The following is a 22,912-nucleotide window of genomic DNA, read 5'->3' as shown; positions in this document are numbered from 1 at the left end:
TCTTACACTTTTCTTCCTTTGCTTATTTCCACTAAGCTCTGAGAGCAGGCAAAATGTAGTGAGAGAAACCAAACCCTCCCTTAAAAGGCTAAGTCACTGGCACTGCCACCCACATCTTTTACTAATGCCTCCCCTACCACTGACCCAGTGGAGGAGCACTGCAGTGTAGGAATGAGAACAGAGGCTCCAAAGCCAGCAGGTATAGGTTTGAATCTGTTCCATACAGTTCACTGACAGTGATGTTGAACAGACTGTTAAGCCTATGAGGCATAGAGGAGAAGATGTATGGCTTCATGGCACCAACTCAACAGAGTGCTGTGCCACATTCTCTTTCCTTTTCACTACCTGAGCAGCTGCCCAACCTAAGGCAGGCAGTGACTGCCCTCCTCTGGAGCGCCACCTCGTGTGACTACGTCACACTTCTCTGCTTAAAGTGCGTCGCTGAGTTTGACCCACTCAGGGCAGAATGCCCCTCAACTCACTTTGTCTAATGTAAGAAGTCTCCAGTCCCTTCTGATCTTAATACTAAAAAGATCAAGAAACTTACAAAGTCTCCGCCTTCTGTAGGAATGAGGACATTCATCTCAGAAGATTTGGCACTGACGATCTCACAATCCAAGGAATTCTTGCTCAGATAAACGTGGCAGCCATCTGTTTTGTTGATGGAAATGGTTGGCACTTTACCCATTACCTGCAGAGAACACCAAGAACACTAAGTCCCAGCAGTTGGGGAGAATAACAAATTTACAGGAAAAGCTTCCACTGTTTCACATGATTTAACAACTACATGAAAAGCTTGCAGGTGCACAACAGATACTGGATACTCGGGGCAGGCTGGGATGGGTGCTGGAAAGAGCTCACTCTAAGAGCCAACTCCGCTTCTGCCACATCCAAAGCAGCTCAGCTTACAGACTTTGTAGAATCAGATTCCCACCACAGCAACATCTGTGGGTCGGCTCTGTGTCTCTTTCAATTAATTCCTCGGGGACCAAAGGAAAAAGCCAAAATATCAAGTTACCTGAACTTTGACATCTCTACTATTGATTATCTCCACAATGCCCACTACGTCATCAAACACCAGACCGAGTTTCTTACAGTTATCTAGAAGAAAGGGAGCAGGTCAACAGTATAACTTTAAAGGAAAGTAATATATTTAAGAATCTTAGGAACAGGGTAGGTATGGTTCCGCCTCTCGGGCTCTAAAACAGAGCTTGCCTAGGACAACAAGGACTCACCTACTGTAATGGAGTTAATTTTGCCCTTGATGTGCAATGTCGTGTTGACACACTTGTATATGTAAGCCACCTGTTTCAGCTCTGTGTCATCAATCACCAGGTTAGAAACGTTCTCCTGATTTTCCTATTAAAGAGAGACCTCTTTCAGCAATCTCATCGCTAAGCACACACCATCCCAAAAACAGACTATCACAAACTTTCCTTCTTGCAATTTAAGTCAGAACCCTGCATTTATTTGGCTGTGCTCCATTAAAACCCCGTCCACTCCTTGTTACCCGAGTCCCGGAATTATTAACTCACCACTCTCCATTTCTTGCCCTCCAGTTCAAGTAGAGCTGGCTCCTTCTTTGTGGCTGGTTTAGGGGATGGGTTAACTCCTGGTTTAGGTGCAGAGAATGGTTTGGGGCCACTTCGTACTGGACCACTCTGGGCCTTCAGGGCAGGGTTCTTGTGAGTCTTCATGTCATCAGGTACATGTTTTAGGGCTGGAAGAACAAGCAGCTGTCTTGTTTCTGTCCTTCATATCAGGACATTGGGCTGAGGCAATAACTAACTCAGACTGATTCTTAACAAAAAATTAAAGCCAAAACTAGAGCCTTTGAGATGTTCTCTCAAAAGCAATTTTAGAGAAGCACCTTGATAATTTCTCTTCTACCCTAAGGTTAACTTATATAGTTCCACTCAAAAAGATAAAACATAGCATATGCGTATGTATGGAGGGATTGAGCCCGCAACCTGGGTGTGTGCCCTGACTAGGAATCGAACCATGACCTCCTGGTTCATAGGTTGACGCTCAACCACTGAGTCACGCTGGCTGGGCTATTTTAATTTTTTTTAATTTTAGGGAAAAGATTCCATAATTACCCTCAACAGGCTAACTCACTCCTTACTCCTGAACATGGCCAATCTACATAACCAATACTGAATGGCCTTTTTAGCTCCACCACTCCTGGTGGTGGTAGTTTAAATACTAGATTTTTCGTAAACTCTGCTTGGTTCACTGCAGAAAGAGATTTAATGACTGCATAGTATTTCATCAAGAGGATAAACTATAATTAACAATTTCCCTTACTGTTGAATATTTAGGTTGTTATACCATTTAGCTACTATTAATAATACTATAAAACTGGTCTTTATTTTAGATATCTTTATAAGTAGATCCCCAAAATAGGGCTGTATAATTTAGACTTCTGTCTGTTATATAAAAGAGTATATACTTTCTCTACACCAACTTTAGGTAATTCTTACGCAAATTTTCCATGACTATTATATATCCGCTGAGGAAGTTAACCCCCAACACAATGTCATCCCAAGTAGACATGGAAAAAGCTCTGGGGGAAATTGCAGGCCCCATGCCTTGGCACAACAGGGGCCCAGTACATGCCACTTAATAATAAATCACTTTCCTCTAAAGTTGGCTTCCTCCAACTACAATCACCTAATTTCAATTTCCATTTAAGCCAACTCTGCTGTCCCTTTGGGCAACTAAATGTAATATGACACCCCAAATTAATTCTACCATACACAAACCAGAGTTCTGCTTTTCACACTGTCCAATCCCTAGTTGGTAAGGTTTGGCCCAAGCAACTTACTATACCAACTCTTCTTGCCGAAGTACTCACCATGTGTGATGGCCTCCCCCTGATTAATCTGCGCAAACAGTGCCGAACGTGAAGCAGAGTCGTCTGACCCTGAACTGGTAGGCATTGGTGGGGGAGGTGGGCCTGGTGGTGGGGGAGGAGGACCTGATACAGCAGAGGGTCCAGATGGCAATCCACACAGTTCTTTTGCCACAGGCCCCTGGAACAATAAACGCAAACAACAGTCATACTCTCTTCCCCTCTGTACCATTTCCAACTGGGTCCTACATGTGTGCAGGATACACAGGATACACCCCTGATACAGTGATTAATACTAGTCAAGCTATCCAGTAAAGCTTGATTATTCCTTCCCACCCTTTCTAAGATCCAACTCAGCTCTTTTTGCCCTTCACATTTTTTCTTTGGCCTCTAATCCAACTCTAAACCCATACTTCTAAAAATCTACTTAAGTGTGTCACCACTATCTCAGACTCAACAAGTCCAAGACTGAGTTCTTCATCTCCTGCCTGCTCCCCTACTTGTCTAATCACCACCTCATCTCTATCTCAGTGAAAGATATCAGCTCCCACGCTTGGCTGTTCAATCTTCCTTGAGTCTTGCAACCCCTCAACCTCATTAAATCTTCCTTGTATTTTGATTACATCTCCTACAAATTCTTTTGTAGCAGCCCCTAGCACTAGGAACACTTTCAAAGTCTGCGCATTTGTCCTTATCCCTAACCTGGAAACTGAGGCCCTCTTAAGGGCAAATCTGATCATTATCACGTTCTTGCTCAAATATCGATTATAATTATCACCTATTATGAAGTCTAAGTCTCAACCTACTTTCCCTCCCTGCCCTTTCTCCTAAGTCTGACTATCTTTCCTTATTGAAGTCCGAGATGACCGATTTTTCTGTATTTACTTTAAGCTTTGCCAAGTGCTAGTTTCCCCATTTCCCCCACTTCTCACTGCCTTAGACTTGCAAAAAGTCTCAGACCAGAATATATCCCTTCAGTACAATCTCGCCCAGTGAGAATCATTCCTTCCTCATACTCAGTAGTGCAAGCATGTCAAACTCGTGGCCAACGAGCTACATGCCTCGTTTATTTAAATCCGCCGGCCACAAGTTTGACATGCTTGCTGTAGTGCATCTTTATTATAGCATTTATTTTGATGATTTATATTGGGGTTTTGTATCTATATTTTTAAGCCTTAAGAGTGCTGAAATAATGTAATAATTAATCTGTCTCCCCTCCATTCCACTGTTCCCCACTCATGTTTACTGAAATTGAACAGAAATGAATATTCTGACTCTTGCTTTCTTTAGTCTTTCTTTTTTCCCTTTCCTTCTCCTTTTTCTTTCTACCCTCCACTGAAAGACTAACATTGCTCTGGGACCTTGGTAGTGCCAAAGTCTAAGAAACCTGTGGACCCCATCCTGGGTGAGTAAAAAGGAGGAGGATGCACTGACCGTTTTGCTCCAGGCCAGTCCGGTGGTGTGGAACTCTTTAATGTAAGCCTGCAGCTCTGTCCATATACTCAAGTAAGTTTTAACCCAATCCACATGCTTCTTATCCCTGGAAAAATTAAAGCACTCATCACGGGCAGTCAGGGTACATTACAATAGTGATTCCAGAATCCTCTCTGTGAGCTCACATCCTCCTGCCTGGTGTTCCTTAGGCTATGCTCAATTGTAGCTTTTCTATCATCACTGAGTTTTTCTTTTCTTTTTTAAACCTATTCTCTAATCAGACCAAAGTCCATTAGGATAGGCACTTAAGATTATATCTTTCTCTTATAGCAGTATTATTCAAACTTTTTTTAAAAAAGTAGTAAATGGCCGAACCGGTTTGGCTCAGTGGATAGAGCGTCGGCCTGCGGACTCAAGGGTCCCAGGTTCGATTCCGGTCAAGGGCATGTACCTTGGTTGCGGGCACATCCCCACTGAGGGACATGCAGGAGGCAGCTGATCGATGTTTCTAACTCTCTATCCCTCTCCCTTCCTCTCTATAAAAAATCAATAAAATATATTTAAAAAAAAAAAAAAAAAGTAGTAAATGCCCTAACTGGTTTGGCTCAGTGGATAGAGCGTCGGCCTGCGGACTCAAGGGTCCCGGGTTCGATTCCGGCCAGGGGCATGTACCTTGGTTGCGGGCACATCCCCAGTGGGGAGTGTGCAGGAGGCAGCTGGTCGATGTTTCTCTCTCATCGATGTTTCTAACTCTCTATCCCTCTCCCTTTCTCTCTGTGAAAAATCATAAAATATATTAAAAAAAAATTAAAAAAGTAGTAAAACTGTTGCCAGGCCAGTGTGGCTCAATGGTTGAGTGTAGGTCCATGAACAGTTCGATTCCAGGTCAGGGCATATGCTGGGGTTGTAGACTTCATCCCCAGTTGGGGTGTGCAGGAGGTAGCTGAAAGATGTTGAGGTTTCTTTCTCATCAATGTTCCTATCTCTCTCTCCCTTCCTCTCTCTAAAATCAATTAAAATATATATAGCCTGGCTGGCCGGCATGGCTCAATGGTTGAGCATCAATCTATAAACTAGGAGATCACGGTTCGATTCCTGGTCAGGGCACATGCCTGGGGTTGCAGGCTCGATCCCCAGTGGGAGGTGTGCGGGAGGCCGCCAGTCAATGATTCTCTCTCATCACAGATGTTTCTATCTCTCTTTCTCACTCTGAAAACAATTAAAAAATAAAAATATTTTTTATAAATTAAAAGTAGCAAAACTGTTTTTTTCACACTAGACCTTAGGTAGAACCCAATACATAAAAACTGATGAAAGTAGTCATTCTGTGCATGAAGCCATAGTAGAGATCTTTCACTGTGAAAGCCATCACTGTGAAACTCTTGGACTCCAAGAAACTTGAGAACTATATGACCTAGTTCCTATGTCAAAACTAGAGGCCCGGTGCATGAAATTCATGCACTTGGGGGTGGGGGTGGGTCCTTCAGCCGGGATTGCGAGAGGGTGCAGGCCACCCCATTGGTGCACGATCGGGGCCGGGGAGGGACGCAGAAGGTTGGTTAGCCAGGGAGGGATTGCAGGAGGGCTACAGGACGTGTCCAGCCTGTCGTGCTCAGTCCCGATTGGCCAGACCCCAGCAGCAAGCTAACCTACCAGTTGGAGCGTCTGTCCCCTGGTGGTCAGTGCATATCATAGCGAGCGGTTGAGCGGCCTTAGCATATCATTAGCATATTACGCTTTGATTGGTTGAATGGCCGACCGGACAACTGGACACTTAGCATATTAGGCTTTTATTATATAGGATATGCACCCCCCCAAAAAAAACAAGAAACTTCTCTTCAGGAGGAAATTGAAGTATGGTTCACATCTCATCTCTTCTTATATATGAGCTAGAAGACTTTATAGTTATTTAGCATAAGACCTAATTTTTTCCAACTGTAAAGTGAGGGGGTATAATCAAAACATGTGATGCTTAATGCCAGGTTGCTAGAAAGATCAAGGAGGTGCCTGGTGTTCTGGGACATACTTCACACACATGAAGGCTTACTCCTTCACAAAGTAGTTACTCAACAAATATTGGTTGATTGATGATGAACAGAAGAAAGGAAGGGTTTAGGTAGCTATGCGGCTAAGTAATAGCTACCTGCAGTCACTCCATACAATGACTCCCCTTACTTAATTCCTGCACTGGCCAGGTAGCCGTCCTCTCACTTTACCTGACCACATCAATAGTCAGGATAATTTCCTAGAAAATCTTACTAAAACTTTTGCCAATGGGCTGTTTGGAAATCCTCAACAAAGGAAAAAAACAGGCAAATTAAAAGGCATTAGTCCAGCCTTGGCCGGGTGGTTAAGTGAGTTGTAGCGTTGTCCTGTACACCATAAGGTTGTGGGTTCAATTCCTGATTAGGGCACGTATGAGGGGTAATAGATGGATGTTCTTTTCTCTCTCCCTCCTTCTCTCTCTAAAAATCAATAAACACATCTTCAGCCCTACCCGGTTTGACTCAATGGATAGAGCATCGGCCTGTGGACTGAAGCATCCCGGGTTCGATTCTAGTCAAGGGCACATGCTTGGGTTATGGGCTCAATCCCTAGTAGGGGGCATGCAGGAGACAGCTGATCAATGATTCTCTCATCACTGATGTTTCTATCTCTCCCTCTCTGAAGTCAATAAAAAATATATTTTTTTAAAAAGGGCAAGTTTAGAGCTTTAAAATAAATAAACATATCATCAGGTCAGAATAAAAAAAGGCACTAGTCCATTTATCTCCAGAAAAACCTCCTAAACCTGGAAGGGTAGCATTAGAAAACTTTGGGCCTCTACAAACCCTGAAGAAGCAAAAGTGGAAGGAGAAACACTTCCTGCTTATACATGCACCTTCTAGGTGCCATTATCTACTAAACTTTCTAGAAAGCAGCCCTGAGACAGGAGAACTAACATAGCAGCCAAGGGCACTACTCCAACAAGTATCCAACTGGGTTTGTCCTTTACCCCTTGAGGAATGGCCGGACTTACACATCTTTGTACTCCTTGAGGACTCGGTTTGTATAAAACATGGCAGCATCATTCATTTCTTTCACATAAGGACCAGGTTTGGGTGCCTAAGAAAGAGAAGCTGTCGGTGACTCAGAGCCTCTCCAGCCCTATCTCCTTACCTTTTTCATCCTATCCCTTCCCTCCCATGGAAGCTGAGCTGCTCACCACAGCTACCCAACCCAGGGCCTGGATACTTTCGCTGACAGCTGACAGGTGATTGAACAATTTGCTGCCTCGGTTCTTCTCCCGAAAGGTTATTGCTTCTTGAATCTGCTCTGAGATCGGAGCCAACAAATCAGAAAGCTTGTTCTAGGAAAAGATGCAGAAAAAGATTCATGTTACAGTCTTTCTTTTTTTTTTTTTTTTTTTTTTTTTTTAATATATTTTATTGATTTTTTTACAGAGAGGAAGGGAGAGAGATAGAGAGTCAGAAACATCGATATATGGCTAAAATAGTGCTCCTCATCTCTCTCTCCTCATAGAGTTCCAACTTCTCAGGCTGAATTTTCATGATTAGGACTCACCGGAATCGAACCCGGGACCCTTCAGTCCGCAGGCCAACGCTCCATCCACTGAGCCAAACCGGTTTCGGCAATGTTACAGTCTTTCTATAAAAGCTTTGCCAGCTCTATCCTGAAGGCAAGAATTCTTTATGGACTACAATGAGCATCCAAATAAACTTTGTATTCATTCTGCACAGATTCATATGGCTAAAATAGTGCTCCTCATCTGTCTCTCCTCATAGAGTTCCAACTTCTCAGGCTGAATTTTCATGATTAGGACTCACACTCTGGCTATATCACAAAATTCTACCAGTTCAGCCTCTTTTCTGTTCCACTAATAGGAGATACTGGTTCATTTCTGGGCTTTTACTCATAATGGTCTCTTCTTTTTCCATCTATCCAAATGCTCCTCATGCTTCATGAGGAACTGCCCTCCAACTTCAGCCACAATGGCCTCCTACAGCACTTACTGTCAGCATAACCAATTTTGGCACTGTATCACACACCAGCCCAAACTATTAATGATCCCATGCTATATCCCGCCCCCACCCCCCCACCAACTCATTAATTCTTCAAAGACAAAGGCTTTGTCTTAACCCTCTTTTATAATCCTTATAGCCTTTCACACATTCCTAGCCATATAGCAGCTGCTAAGTAGAGATCTGTTGTCAAATGTAATTAGGGGGTTTGTCATTTGAGCAGGCAGCTTAGTAAAAAAGATGGCTTGTGTTTCTGTGTTTTTATCCTTTCTCTAAAGCTCAGTTTTTCTGAACATCTTAATTCTCAGTTCTTAGCAGTCTAGAACAGAAGTCAACAAACTTTCTGTAAAGAGCCAGACAGCAAACATTCTGCAGTTTCTCAATTCTGCCATTGTAGTGCATAAAGCAGTAATAGAATGAACATGGCTGTGTTCCAAAAAAAAAAAAAAATTCATTTACAAAATAGGTGGAAGGCCAGATTTGGCCTGTGGGCTGTTGTTTGTCAGTCCCTAGTCTACAGCAGGGGAACTATAATAGTGTCTCAACTATCTGATTTGTTTTAGAGAAAAGGTTTAAACAAAATGCTTTAACCATTCAAGACAGATTAATAATTAAAGTCTAATATATTTAACATTATCTTACACTATTTTTTACATTATTTAGGCATGCCAAGGGTCCAAAGATTTTAATATAACATTAGCAGGAGTTTTATTGCCCCTCTGCCTAGGAAAGCCAAATGCAAAAAGAAGAACAAAATTAAAATCTTTTTTTTTTAAAATATATTTTATTGATTCTTTACAGAGAGGAAGGGAGAGGGATAGAGAGTCAGAAACATCGATGAGAGAGAAACATCGATCAGCTGCCTCCTGCACACTCCCTACTGGGGATGTGCCCACAACCAAGGTACATGCCCTTGACCGGAATCGAACCTGGGACCCCTGAGTCCGCAGGCTGACGCTCTATCCACTGAGCCTAACTGGTTAGGGCAGAAACAAAATTAAAATCTTTGGCTCAAACAAAAATCTCAACTTTCTCTAATTCATTTTTATACTTGGCAGCGTACAATTTTGAGGTAGAAGTAGCGTTAAAGGGGAGAAGCAGTACTTTAGAAGTTTTAGGATCTACACAGCATTACTACAGTCCACTTCACAGTGAAGCAAAAGAACTATTTCCTGTGACCCAAAGGGCTTAGGGGACAATACAATGAATTTAGCCTCAACCAAAAGGCTAAAAAAGGCTGTTTATTAAGAGAGTAGCACCACTGTCTCTATGGAGCACGCCCACACCTTTCCCCCAGGTACATTTTCCTTGCCTTTATCTTTCTCCTAAGCTCCAAAGGCCCTTCTTTTGCCTCTGTTACTTGTTCCCTGAGCCCATTTCTTCTACAGCTCACTTCTCCTACCTCTGTAACTTTTAAAGTAAACTTCCTCTTAAACAAAAAAAGGGAAGCAGCAAAGTCCCAGGGGTAACTACAATCCTAAGTAAAATGACAGAAGAAAAGCTAATACAACTCAATAAATACTCAATAGCACAGTCCCAGAACTGGCACTTTAATTCTGACTCTACTTCTGGATATTGTTGTGATCATACATGAGCCTGGTAGGTTTATTTTAGCATGTTGTGATAGCTCAGCAGAAACCTCTCAACTTCTGAACATCAAACCAAAACAAAACCAACTAGTAGTGAACTTACACCTCCTGGCTGCTGGCACTGAGAGGCTGTAACCAAGAGAGCCCGCTCCAACTTCAGACCTGTATGGACCATCTCCGCCTGCCGGAAAGGAGAAGAAACAGCTATCAATGACACATTACAACTGGAGAGGTCCTGATAAGAATAACCTGAAACCTCCACTTCCATGTACTTTGGTAGCAACCTAGGCACTTCACGTTGCTTTCCTCAGGTATTCCAGATTCCAGGGACTGATGGTAGCATTACATGTACCACTGATCCTCTTGAACTAATCAGGGACACATATCCAGGAAATGAAGATGAGGGCTAGCCTTGGATGAAATCAATTAAGTTAGCAACTGCACATGCAGTGTGATATGAAGTTCACTGAAAAAGCCCTTCTGGCCTCTCACAAAAAACAAAAACAAAAACACAAAAAAACACAGACCCTATTTTCTTAAAAAAAAAAAAAAAAAGAGGTAGAAATATAGGCAAAGGTCTAAATTTATGTCTAAAATTCTCAAGGTATTTACTCCTTTAGGTTAAAGCTATTTCTCAAATGTTAGATCATGATCCATTCAGAGGTAATTAATCAAAATCAATTTAGTGAGCCATAACCAGCACTTTATTAAATGAAATAGAACAAAATAAAACAAAACAGTAAGCACAGTATGTCAGCTTGAAATTATTTCCCCCCAACACGTAAATGAAAGTGCAGTACAAGTAGTTATAAGGGCTATTTTGTGAACATATCTGTTACAAATATGTATTTTCTTATTGAGGGTCATGGTCAAAAAAAGTTTTTAAGAAACATGGGCTATAAGCACTATTAAAATATAAAATTAAAATAAGATAATATATTTCTTCGGGATTTGCATTTTAAATATAAAAGTGATACATGTTTTAAAATGTTTTCATATGTTACAGACTATTTAAAGTAAAAATGCAAGCTTCTAATACCCCTATTTAAGGCCCAGTCCCATTCTCTGGAGCTAACACCACTGCCAACAGATGGTTTATAACAGGCTCAAAATAAGTCTTCCAAAGATCAAGCAATCAGTCCTGCAGAAGGGTCAGGAAGATCCTAAACATGATTATTGCTTACAATGAATCACTCAAAAGACTAGAAAGAGTTTGGATCCCAAAGAGAGAGACCAACTATATGTATACGAATGTCAGGTGGTGGTGACAAGTAGGTGGCAGCACATGAAGGGAAGTGGGTGGAGAGGTAACAGAAAATGAAGGGAGGTGGGTGGACAGGCACCTGTCATTGCCTACTTCATATTCCTGCTGTGGGATACGTGTGAAAATAACTCATATTAGCATAAACTATCAAGCATAGTTTTATAAATGCTAAGTCATGATAGTGACCTTTTTTTAATAAGCCACCATAGGCTTGGTTATAGAACATGTTGGGATGAGACTGGTAGCAGTTTTCACAACAAAGATGAACAGAGCCATATTTGATGAACCAAGCAAGTTATCTGTATAAAAGAAGCCCACATAGAATATGTGATAAAAGCAGAAAAATTTGAGGATGGTTCCAGTGTCTGGACTGAACTCCAGGCATGAGTTAGCTAGAAAGGAGCCGCGAACCTTGCAAAGGGCTCTTAAACCAAGGATAAAGAGAATCTAAAGAAAGCCATCAGTCTTTAAAAGGGGGGCAAAGGGCAAAACATTCTTACATGTTTCTGCACATCTCCTCCAATCTCTTTACTGATCTTCAAGTATTCTGCCACAGGACCAGCAAGCAGTGAGTCAAATGCTTGCACATAGGGAACTGCTCCTGCTGAAGACAGACACCAATAATCAGTCAAGCATCAGAAAAATGACTTGTTAAAAGGCACTTCCATATAAAAGTGGAGAGGCAAGGCTATACAATGAACATAAGAAGGAAACCTAGGTTCTAGTTCCAATACCTACCAACAAAAACTGGTTGTGTTACCTTGACTAAGTCCTTTTTTCCTCTCTGAGCTTAATTTTATGTATAAAATGAAAATTTAAAAAATGATCCCCCAAGGTTCCTTTTGGCTCTAACACTCTATGACTCAATTGGTGCATATGCAAAATGGCCAATTTGCCAATCATTTTGGGAGAGGAAATTTTAATATCACCTGTCATTTGTCTTACACTGGAGTCATTTTGCAAAAGAACAGGAAACAGCACACAAGCAGGAAGTCTTGTGTTAAAATAACTTAACCACAGGCCTCCCTGCATAAGTCACTTCCTCCCTTATCTGTTCACAGCAATACGAACTACAGGCAATGAACTTTCTAGATTAAGTATTTTGGGAAGTTGGTTCCAAAGGAGAGAATACACTGAGAAAAAAAAATTTCAGACCAAGACACTGAGTTTTCACTCAAAATATTCTGCCGGGCTGTATATTGCTTACCTTTTGGAGCACTGTCTCCGTACCCACAGTGCATGTCAGAGGCATGGGATACTGCCTCTAGGCGGCCCACGGCCTTCTCCAATCTTTCTACCAGATTTTGCATGTCAGCCATAATGCACCACCTGCTGAAACAGATAAAAAGTCATTTATTGTTTTAATATTACATAGTACCTACCTAAGGAGAAGAAAGAATACTTAAGGATGAAGAGGATGCCAATTCTGAGGAACAGAGTCATTTAATAATAAAATAAGTGGAAAAGAAGTCTAGAACATTTGCAAGATCATAAAGACCTCGTTAAGCAAGAGAACTACCCAGGAAAAGGTGTTCACTGAAAGCAAATGTTTACTCACTCAAATACTTACTGAATATGGTATCACAAAATTTTAAATTTAGAACTTAAAAAGTATAGTCACATATCTTGGTTTGTGCCTTCCAACAACTTCAGGGATGGAAGGAAAATTATTACACTCTTAAAGATAGGAAACTTAATTTCAGTGAAGTTAAATGGCTTGCCTATAGCCAGTACTCAAATTGAAATCTGGCTCTAAGTTCAGTGGTTTTCCCTACAACATCTTGCTATCTGCATATGAATGCCTAAAACCAAGATGAAGAGGACAGTTATCACGCCCTCAATAACAAAATCTAATACAGGAGACTTGACATGTACACTAACAACTATAAAACAAATAGAAAAAATGTTTAAGGGGACCTAAGAGTGTTGCAGATAGAATAACACAGGATTTCAGAGGGGGCAAGCTGCCATTTGACCCAGGCTTCAAATGAGAATGGATGGGATCTTGAAACACAGTAGGGAAGAACAGACACATCCAGAAGAGCTTCTTACAGATCTTCCACAAGTACTAGGATTTTCACAGGTATTGATTTATCTGAACTAGTCTCATTCAGTGTCTAATATTCTAAAAGAAAGTACGTCCACCAGAGAAAGGATCTTCTCTGACATGTTCCCTATTATCTTCTACCATCTAGACCACTACCTGAGATAGGTGTTCAATAAATATTTATCAAGTTAATGAACTGGAAGTATAGCATCCCAAAACTCCAAAGGAACAAGTGTTCTGAAAGCTGCCCATACTATACATACAAATGAGTGTTAAATGTTATCACTAAACATAAAATGCTTGAGACCACAAGTGATCTCATAAAAATGTGAAATTTCTTTTTTTTAAAAAATATATTTTTATTGATTTCAGAGAGGAAGGGAAAGGGAGAGAGATAGAAACATCAATGATGAGAGAGAATCACTGATCGGCTGCCCTCTGCACTCCCCACATTGGGGATGAGCCTGCAACCCAGGCATGTGCCCTAATCGGGAATTGAACCATGACCTCCTGGTTCATAGGTCGACGCTCAATCACTAAACCATGCTGGCTGGGCAAAATCTGTGAAATTTCAATCAAAGCCTTGACTTGGAGGGATTCCATTTCAAAGAATTAATTAGTTCAGGTAACTGAAGCTGAATGAACTCAACTCCCTTGAAGCTGCCTAAAATGACCATAACAACTACAATTTCCCCAAAGATGACATGCCAGAATTTCTCAAGTTAACACATTATCCTCTCTGTGGAAGAGATAAGCAGCTCACAAGATAAAGTATCCCTGTCCATTCTTTCCTGTGTATGGGCTCTAGTCTCTCTGGGCCCGATGACTTCCAGAGAATGTTGTTTAAAAGAAAATCAAAGAAAAAAAATAAGAATGCAAACCAGATAAACCTTTCCATTCCCTGGCCTGGAGATACAGCAGAAGTCTCCAACTCTGTTCTACTCACAAATGGAGAAACTAGAAGCAGCCAATATATTCTCCCTTATGTTATGCTACCATCACTTGAGTTCCTGAATTGCTGTCAATTCTGCATACTCTCCAGGGATAAACATATTATTTACCACACTCAATAAATCCCAGGGGGAAAGGCAGCAAATACAATAAACTCCCAAGCATTAATAGATACCCCCTGTTCTAAAACATGTTCCCTCCATGTTCCCACAATAGATGCTACAGTGTTAACACAGAAACACAATACAAGTGTCTCTAAAGACTGCCAGGGTTGGTGAAGACTCACCAATCTTAAAAGCTTAATACAGCTTCATGGGATTTTGGCTCCTTTCTCTCCACTTGTAACCTTTAATTGTTAAACAAGCTAGTTCTGCTAAGTTAAGCAGAATGAAAGGAAGGGCAAAACAGCGATCATTTATAGCTAATCTCATCCTACCACTAACCAAATATAGAACAGCACCTAGTTTTTTGTTTTTGGTGAGGGTAGGATGAAACGTGAGATGATATGGGAAAGAATGTCCAGAACTGAAGGGACCAAAAGATACACCTTGTCTCATTGTCTATGCACACATTCACATTCTTTAGGCGCTTGGATCCACTCCCAAACCTTCCACTATCATTATCCAGCAAGCTCGCTGAGCGGTACGGCCACAACCACCTTTGGACTAACAACTCCCAGAGCAGCATATCCAGTGCAGGACATTCTTCTGGGATTCACAATTTTAAATCCAGCTTCCTCCTAGACATCTCTACCTAGATGTCTCAAAGGCATCTCAAGATGAAATGTCCAAAACAGAAATAGTCAACTTCCCATCTCCCACCCCCACTGTCTCAGTAATCTAGCACTACCATCAGTCACCTGATTGACCAAACTAGTAACCTGGGAACTGTTAGGCAGTCAAGTATAGAGGGTTGAGAGCATTGTCTTTAGAGAAGTCAGACAGATAGGGGTTTGAATAACAGCACTTGTTGGCTCTGTAACTATGAGTGTTATCAAACTTTCTGAGCCTCAGCTTCCTTATCTGTGTAATGGAGACCGCAGTATGAAATCCAAAGGGCTGCAGTGAGAATCAAGAGGAAAGGCATGGCCCTATCTGGTTTGGCTCAGTGGATAGAGCGTTGGCCTGTGGACTGAAGGGTCCCGAGTTAGATTCCGATCAAGGGCATGGACCTCGGTTGCAGGCTCAATCCCTGGCCCTGGTCTGGACCATGTGGTAGACAACCAATTGATAAGAGATGTTTCATCTCTGTCCCCCTCCCTTCCATTCTTTCTAAAAATTAATGGGAAGCCCTGGCTGGTTTTGCTCAGTGGATAGAGCGTCGGCCTGCAGACTGAAGGGTCCCAGGTTTGATACCGGTCAAGGGCACATGTCAGGGTTGCGGGCTCGATCCCCAGTGCGGGGCGTGCAGGAGGTAGCCAATCAACAATTCTCTCTCATTATTGATGTTTCTATCTCTCCCTCTTCCTTCCTCTCTGAAATCAATAAAAATATATTTTAAAAAATCAATGGGAAATTATCCTTGGGTAAGGAATTAACAAAACAAACAAAAAAAAGAGGAAATGCATGTAGAGGTACTTGGCTCAGTCCTAAAAAATAGTAAGGATTCCATAGATGTTAATTAAATTATCTTCTTCCTTACTCCTCAAATCTAATCAGTTATCAAAATCTACAGGCTCCATCTTGCATCATCCTGATCAACAAAAATTAATAATTTATAACTTTTGCCAGATTGCAATAACTTCTTTGCCAGTCTCCCAATTCCAGTAATACACTCTCTTTATCCAGTCTCCATATTACCATAGTGATCCTTCTTAAATGCAAATGTAATTATGATAGTCTTTTATTTAATATTATTCAATACTCCCCAGGGCATTCAGGGTAAAGTCCAAACAAGGTTTCCATAACCTGGAACCTGGTCCTGCTTTATCTCCTACAACTACAGTTTTATCTCTTGCCACACCTTTCCTCAGCACAGTACAGTAATCCAGGACTACTAGCACTTTCCAGAAAGAGTCCTGCTTTCTCTCACTTCTGAGCCTTTATAATGCTATCCTCTTTGCTTTGTTGATTTCCTTCCTAATCTGCCCTGTCTCAGACCTCCTACTGCCTTATAATACTTAGCTAAGGTGCTGCCTTCTTCAGGAAGCTTATCTAGTTCAAATGCTTTTCCTTCTCAATCTGCCCCCTCTCCAGAACTCCTATGGTCCATTAAGTCTTAACTAAAGCAATACCTCTCCAAGAAGCATTTCCAATATGTGTTCCCACACATTGTGCGCTTACCTCTACCACACATTTAACATATATGTTTTAAATCATTTATTTAATCATTTAATAGGCAACTGGCCACTTGAGGGCAGAAACCATGTACTATAAGTGTACTATGCACTGTAAATACTGTAGGTTGGTAAGTCCTTGAGGTAATAAAAATCCTATCCTATATAATAAAAGTCCAGCGACCGAAGAGCGGAACGAACAGAACAACTGGTCGACCAATTGCTATGACACACACTGACAACCAGGGGGCAGACACTCAACACAGGAGCTTGCCCCCTGGTGGTTAGTGCACTCCCACAGTGGGAGCGCCGCTCAGCTGACCAGGATGAGCAGCTGCTTCTGGGAGCAGTCGCTCAGAGGGCAGGTCCACAGCTGCTCGGCTGACCTGGATGAGCAGCTGCTCCTGCAGCAGGCCGATCCCCACAGGCCACGTCCCCCCACCAGTGCATAAATCCTGTGCACCGTGCCTCTAGTATAATAATAATAGCCTTTACCCTCTCCCTCCCCTCAACACAAGTTTGGCTGTTTCCTCTCTCTGACAAATCTGAGGAGAAGTGTTTTTTTCCCCCTTACTTTCTTGTTTGCTTGTCTATTTTAGGATTTTACAAAAACCCTGATCTTTCAAATAAATGCTGCCTTCTTGGGCACAAATCACACTGCTATAGAGATTTCCAAACCAATTCTTGTTTATTAAATTATATATTAATTAAATATAACAGTCCCTTATAGCTGTGCTTTATATCATCAATCTGCTTCTTCTAAGATTTGATTTTAATAAAAGACTTAATTCTATGAGATATATTATGAAGATACTGATCCCTATCTTTAGAATAAAGAAACTGCCCTGCTGTGGCTCAGTTGGTTGGAGTGTGGTCCCATTCACCAAAAGTTGGCGGGTTTAATTCCCAGTCAGGGAACATATGTAGGTTGTTCATTTGATCCCTGGTTGGGGGTGTGCAGGAGGCAATGGATCTGTGTTTCTCTCTCACATTGATGTTTCTTTCTCTCTCCCACTCTCTACAATTCATTAAAAGAAAAAAAAAAAGAAACTAACAAAAATTAAAAAGCTTGTCAGATATCAAACAACCAGTAGGCAGAGAACCTAGGCTAGTGATGGCGAACCTATGACACGCGTGTCAGAGGTGACATGTGAACTCATTTACATGCGAACTCATTTTTTTGGTTGATTTTTCTTTGTTAAATGGCATTTAAATATATAAAATAAATATTAAAAAATATAAATCTTTGTTTTACTATGGTTGCAAATATCAAAAAATTTCTATATGTGACATGGCACCAGAGTTAAGTTAGAGTTTTTAAAAATGCTGACACGCAGAGCTCAAAAGGTTCGCCATCACTGACCTAGGCACTGGGCACAAATTTTCTAAATCTCTTCCCCCCGACCCCACATGGCTTTTTTAAAAATATTTTTTTTTATTGATTTCAGAAAGGGGAAGAAAGAGAAAGAAACATCAATGAGAGAATCACTGATCAGCTGCCTCCTACACACCCCCTACTGGGGATTGAGCTTGCAACCCGGACATGTGCCCTGACCAAGAATAGAACCCTGAGCTCCTGGTTCATGGGTCAACACTCAACAACTGAGCCACACTGGCCCGGCCCACCTGGCTTTTAAGCAATTATGTGACTCTATGGTTCATCAGAGCATCCAGCCCCCATTGTTTGCTAAGCACAGTAGTGTGAATTCAAGGCCTCTCTATGGTGTCTTAGTTACATTATTAGCAGCTTTCAATTTTCTCCATGGAGGCCAATATTTTTCACTTTCAGGCTAGATGACACAGGTCTAGAAGGCAAATGCTTAAAATAAGAGTTTTCCCCAAAATACAGAATTGCCAGAGCAGAAAACTCTGCCTCATCTTGTTCCTTGCCATTTCTTTCTTTCTTCTTCTCCTTTTTTTTTTAAACATGTTTTTATTGGTTTCAGAGAGGGAGAGAGGGAAGGAGGGAGGGATAGAAACATCAATGAGAGGGAATCATTGATCGGCTGCCTCCTGGATGCGCCCTACTAGGCACATGCAGTGACCAGGGCATGTGCCCTGACCAGGAATCGAACCGTGACCTCCTGGTTCACAGATTGATGCTCAACCACTGAGCCATGATGGCGAGGCATTCCTTGCCATTTTTTGATTGACAATAACCAAGAACTATATGTAAGCTTCATAAATGAATGTATAGGTTCCCAACTATTTATCATAAAAGCTTTAGAAAAAGAGGCAAACCAAATTACACAAATCTAAATAAAACTAGGATTCAGGAAACCAAGTCTGAGTCTCAACTCTGCAGTATTAACTGTATTACTTTAGAACAGTCATTTAATGGATCCTCTCCTAGAACACAGATTTAAGATTTAAGATTGAAGGAGTACATTTTATAGATGACTAGTGACTTTGAGAGCCTTAAAATGTAGTTAAAATGTTATCACTGCATATTGTGTGCTAGAATGTAGGCCTCCCAGGAGGACAGATATTTATCCATTCTCTTCCCCCAACCCCAGCCCCATTAATTTGCAGCATCTAGAACAACCTGGCACACAGAAGATGCTCATAAATGAAAGTGCTTAGCACTGTGGCAGCTACTGCAGAAATAGAAGACACAGTCTCTGCCCTCCAGAAGCGTTCATTCTTATTGAGAAGGACAACATAGATGAAATGGCAACATAATAAATCCTGAAAACTTGTCATTGATGTTTCTATCTCACTCCCTCTCCCTTCCTCTCTGCAATCAATATACCCATACACACTTATATAAAGACTATATTTTTAAAAGTTGTTAAATATCTAACTTCACTTGGATCAGGGTAAGTTAAAGTGTCAACCTTTATACTAAAGCTTTTTCTTTGCAGAATGTTGTATGGTTCTGAATTATCCTAGCTAATAAAGAGGTAATATGCAAATTGACCATCACTCCAACACACAAGATGGCCACCCCAGTGTGGTCAAAGATGGCTGTTGTCATGGGGAGGGCAGTTGTCACGATCAGGCCTATAGGGGAGGACAGTTGGGGTGAACCAGGCCTGCAGGGGAGGACAGTTGGGGGGAACCAGGCCTGCAGGGGAGGGCAGTTGGGGGGAACCAGGCCTGCAGGGGAGTTGGGGGTGATCATGCCTGAAAGGGAGGGTAGTTGCGGGCGACAAGGCTGGCAGGGGAGGGCAGTTAGGGGCAATCAGGCCAACAGGGGAGCAGTTAGGCATCGATCAGGTTGGCAGGGGAGTAGTTAGGGGTGATCAGGCTGGCAGGCAGAAGCAGTTAGGGGCAATCAGGCAGGCAGGCAGGCAAGCAGTTGGAAGCCAGCAGTCCTGGATTTTAGAGGGTGCAGGCTGAGCTGAGGGACACACACACACACACACCGTGCATGAATTTCGTGCACCAGGCCTCTAGTATAGTATAAATTACTATGTGGTCTGAGAGCTCAGAAGAAATCAATGAGGATTGAAAGTAATCTGGTTGGAGGGAAGTGGGGCATCTTGATAGAAAAGGTAAAAGAAAAAAAGGAAAGACATTCCAGAGCAATCAGAAGCAAAGAAGAGAGAACAAGGCAATGCATAAAAAGTACAAGACCGCATATATCATGCAACGTGAAGTATCATGGGAAAGCCAGGCAGTATTTGAATTTGATGTTGTGATAATTGTGAAGCCATTCAGGGATTTTGAGTGAATAATATAATGAAAGTTAAATTTTACAAATACTATCTGAGAAAAAACACACAAAAAACAAATACTGTCTGAGAAACAGAATGGGATTTGGGTGAAAAAGGAAGATACTAGGGTTTAAGTTAGGTTGAAAGCTGTTGTTCATCTGTAAAATAAGAAGGCTACTACAAAAAATATATTTTATATTTCAAAGTTAAACATCCATAACATCTAGTGTCTAACCAGATACAGAAAACACAGGAAAAGAATAGATTAACCCACAAATAATCAGTTTTAGGCAACTAAGTGACCAGCACACGAATTAAGTGCTGTGGAAATATAAAAAAATGGTAAAGTAGTTTTTCTGCCCTAAGGGAGTTGCAGGAGAAACAAAGCTACCTTCCACTGAATCACTGGCTCTCAGGATTAGGAGGGAGTGCAGGAACTATCTTGTAAAAACACCATCTGATGCCAAAACAGTCCTTTGAACATTCCCAGCAATTAGTCAGGTAGCCTCTGTTCAGTTACCTTCAGTGTGGAGAACCCAAGACTTTTGGAAGCAGCCCATTCCATTCAGACAGCTCAAAGTATTTAAAAGTTCTTCCTTATATGGAGGCAAAATTGGCTTCCCTGCAACTTCCACCCACTGATCTTGGTTTGCCATTGAAGGTCACACAAAACAAGTGTGCATTAAACACAGAACAAGTAACAACTGTGCAGCGCTGACTAATGAATACAGTAGCATTCAGAAAAAGGGAGCCCAAGATGACTCCAGAGTTGCAAATCCAGTGGCCTAAGAGAATGATGACACTACAGACGGAAACATGTTCTACAATGTTCTAGTTAGGGCAAAAAAAACTGGTCATTTTTGGATAGGCAGTATGTGAAGAGATGAAGCATCAAATAGAAATGGCCAGTTAAGTAGTTAGAAATTAAGCTTGGGAAGATCAAGACTGGAGATCAATGTCCGCAAGTCATCGGCAAAGAAACGTCATGAAGTCACAAGAATGGATAGGCTCTTGAAGGGATATCATGCAAAGCAAAAAGAAACTAGAACATTGGTTCTCCAGCAATTTCTTTTGTGATCTGAAACGAAGTGAAATCAGAAATGGCTTTTGTGATACCTGTCAAAGCTGCTTCATACTCTCATCATTCTAACAATTGAAGCAACCCAATTCTTCCTGCCTACTCAAGGAAGTTGTGCAAAAGTAAATGGAACCAGGTTACTCCTGCAATTCTTGTCTCATCTCATCAGGCAATTAAACCAGTGGTCTGAATTTCTACTTGAGTAGGAAGTTGCTACACTTAAATGTTTTCTACTTTGTCTGGTAGTCGTTCCCTTAAGTTATAATGAAATTGAAGAGAAACTATACATTTCAGCCTGTATACTATGGTAGTACAACTGATCTGCTTCAAAAGGCTTCTCTTGGCCTTGACTTGTAATTCTTTTCCTGAGACATTATCCTAAGAAAATCATCCTAATGTGGGAAAAATGATAGGTGGGAAGATGCTCACTACAATGTTAGCTTAGACTTCTGATTATAACAGAATAGCTAAATGCACTGTGAAAAAATACTTTAAGAAAACAAAATTTAAAATATTTGTCACATTAGAGTGATGGGGTTTTGGACAATTTACCCCTCCATTTTCTAAACTTTCTTTAACAAAGTTATATAATTTCTTTATAATGAAAATAAAGCCAAACAGCTACACTTGGAATATCTCTTTAGCTACCAGTGGGCTATAAGGCATCACTTAGTTCTACTAACAATATAGAAATTCTCATCACTAGCCTCTAACATGTCAGAAAGCAAAACCTAGACATGCTAATGACAGATACTTACAAGTTGGCTGTTTTAACCCAGAAACCAAAGAACAGACACCACTTTGCCCCAGTAAAGATGCCATCTAAATCTAACCCAAATCAGGAGCCACTGTTCTTCCCCAAGCATTTGGTTTCACTGATGAAACCAATGACATTTAGTGCCTGAGTCATTGCCATCTGAGGCTTAGATTAAGAGAATGAAAGGCCTATCTTCTAGGGAGGGAAAGAATCCAATTCAATATCAGCACTTGTCTCCTGTTCCCTCCTTAACATGGTCCTCTATCTGAAACTCCAGGAGTAAAGCTAGTAATAATGTACAAGCTGGAGTCAAGACTTGGGAACTAGCTGTTTTAAAGGTCTGGAGCAAACATAACTTTATGTGGCAATGGGTTCCTCTCTGTCTTACAGTCAAGGACTATGATGAAGACTAACTGCATAGGAACATTTAGCAGGCATCTTTGACATTGTATAAGGAAAAACTGCTTTGGCTGATTTCAGCTGGGCAGTGGCTTTAAACAGAACAGCATTTCCCATTCTCATGCATAAAGATAGATTCAAGGATGCCATTTGTCCCTACCCATGATTTAGCTACAATTAGATGTATGAAAAGATCTGTGACTATAAGTCTATAATTAACTTAAATACAGGAATTTTTATGACCTCTGGAGGAGAAAAAGAAAACAAAACAAAACAAAAAATGCAAGCTCATTCCTTCCATGAAACATTTCAACTATAACTATTTTCCAGTCAGACGGAAAAGTTTGACATGACAGGTTTGGTAATACAAAGCAAACAAAGCTGCACTGTGCATGAGGAATATTTTGAGTCATGATTCCTTTTATGCTGTTTACATGAACAGTATATCATGAAGAAACTGCTTCATGGTGGATGCTATAACTGCATTAAAGATGATAAACTATAACAATTTAATCAATCAAATAAACATTGAATACAACATCATAAACTATATGCAGTTTAAGATAAATAATTCCTGTCCACT

The 22,912-nt window shown here is 41.1% G+C and overlaps 1 protein-coding gene across 5 annotated transcripts in view; it reads right to left on the bottom strand.

Moving 5' to 3' along the window:
• Positions 1 to 22,912, bottom strand: part of CAP1 (cyclase associated actin cytoskeleton regulatory protein 1) — a 30,014-nt gene that overhangs the window by 1,228 nt on the left and 5,874 nt on the right. For 2 of the 5 annotated variants that reach the window (XM_023761897.1, XM_014463790.2), the window contains exons 2-12: positions 12,371 to 12,492; positions 11,664 to 11,767; positions 10,003 to 10,080; positions 7,494 to 7,637; positions 7,308 to 7,393; positions 4,289 to 4,394; positions 2,858 to 3,035; positions 1,536 to 1,720; positions 1,236 to 1,359; positions 1,019 to 1,101; positions 548 to 691 (exon numbers count right to left, since the gene is read on the bottom strand). In XM_023761897.1, coding sequence (XP_023617665.1) covers positions 548 to 691; positions 1,019 to 1,101; positions 1,236 to 1,359; positions 1,536 to 1,720; positions 2,858 to 3,035; positions 4,289 to 4,394; positions 7,308 to 7,393; positions 7,494 to 7,637; positions 10,003 to 10,080; positions 11,664 to 11,767; positions 12,371 to 12,482 — 1,344 coding nt within the window. In that variant the 5' untranslated portion in view covers positions 12,483 to 12,492. Of the gene's footprint in view, positions 1 to 547; positions 692 to 1,018; positions 1,102 to 1,235; positions 1,360 to 1,535; positions 1,721 to 2,857; positions 3,036 to 4,288; positions 4,395 to 7,307; positions 7,394 to 7,493; positions 7,638 to 10,002; positions 10,081 to 11,663; positions 11,768 to 12,370; positions 12,496 to 22,912 lie in introns of all 5 variants that reach the window. The other 3 variants (XM_023761898.1, XM_006098138.3, XM_014463789.2) reach the window with 3 other exon arrangements.

Source organism: Myotis lucifugus, unplaced genomic scaffold (assembly GCF_000147115.1).
Source record: "Myotis lucifugus unplaced genomic scaffold, Myoluc2.0 scaffold_222, whole genome shotgun sequence".
Classification (NCBI taxonomy): domain Eukaryota; kingdom Metazoa; phylum Chordata; class Mammalia; order Chiroptera; family Vespertilionidae; genus Myotis; species Myotis lucifugus.
This window is presented reverse-complemented; position numbering and strand designations above follow the sequence as displayed.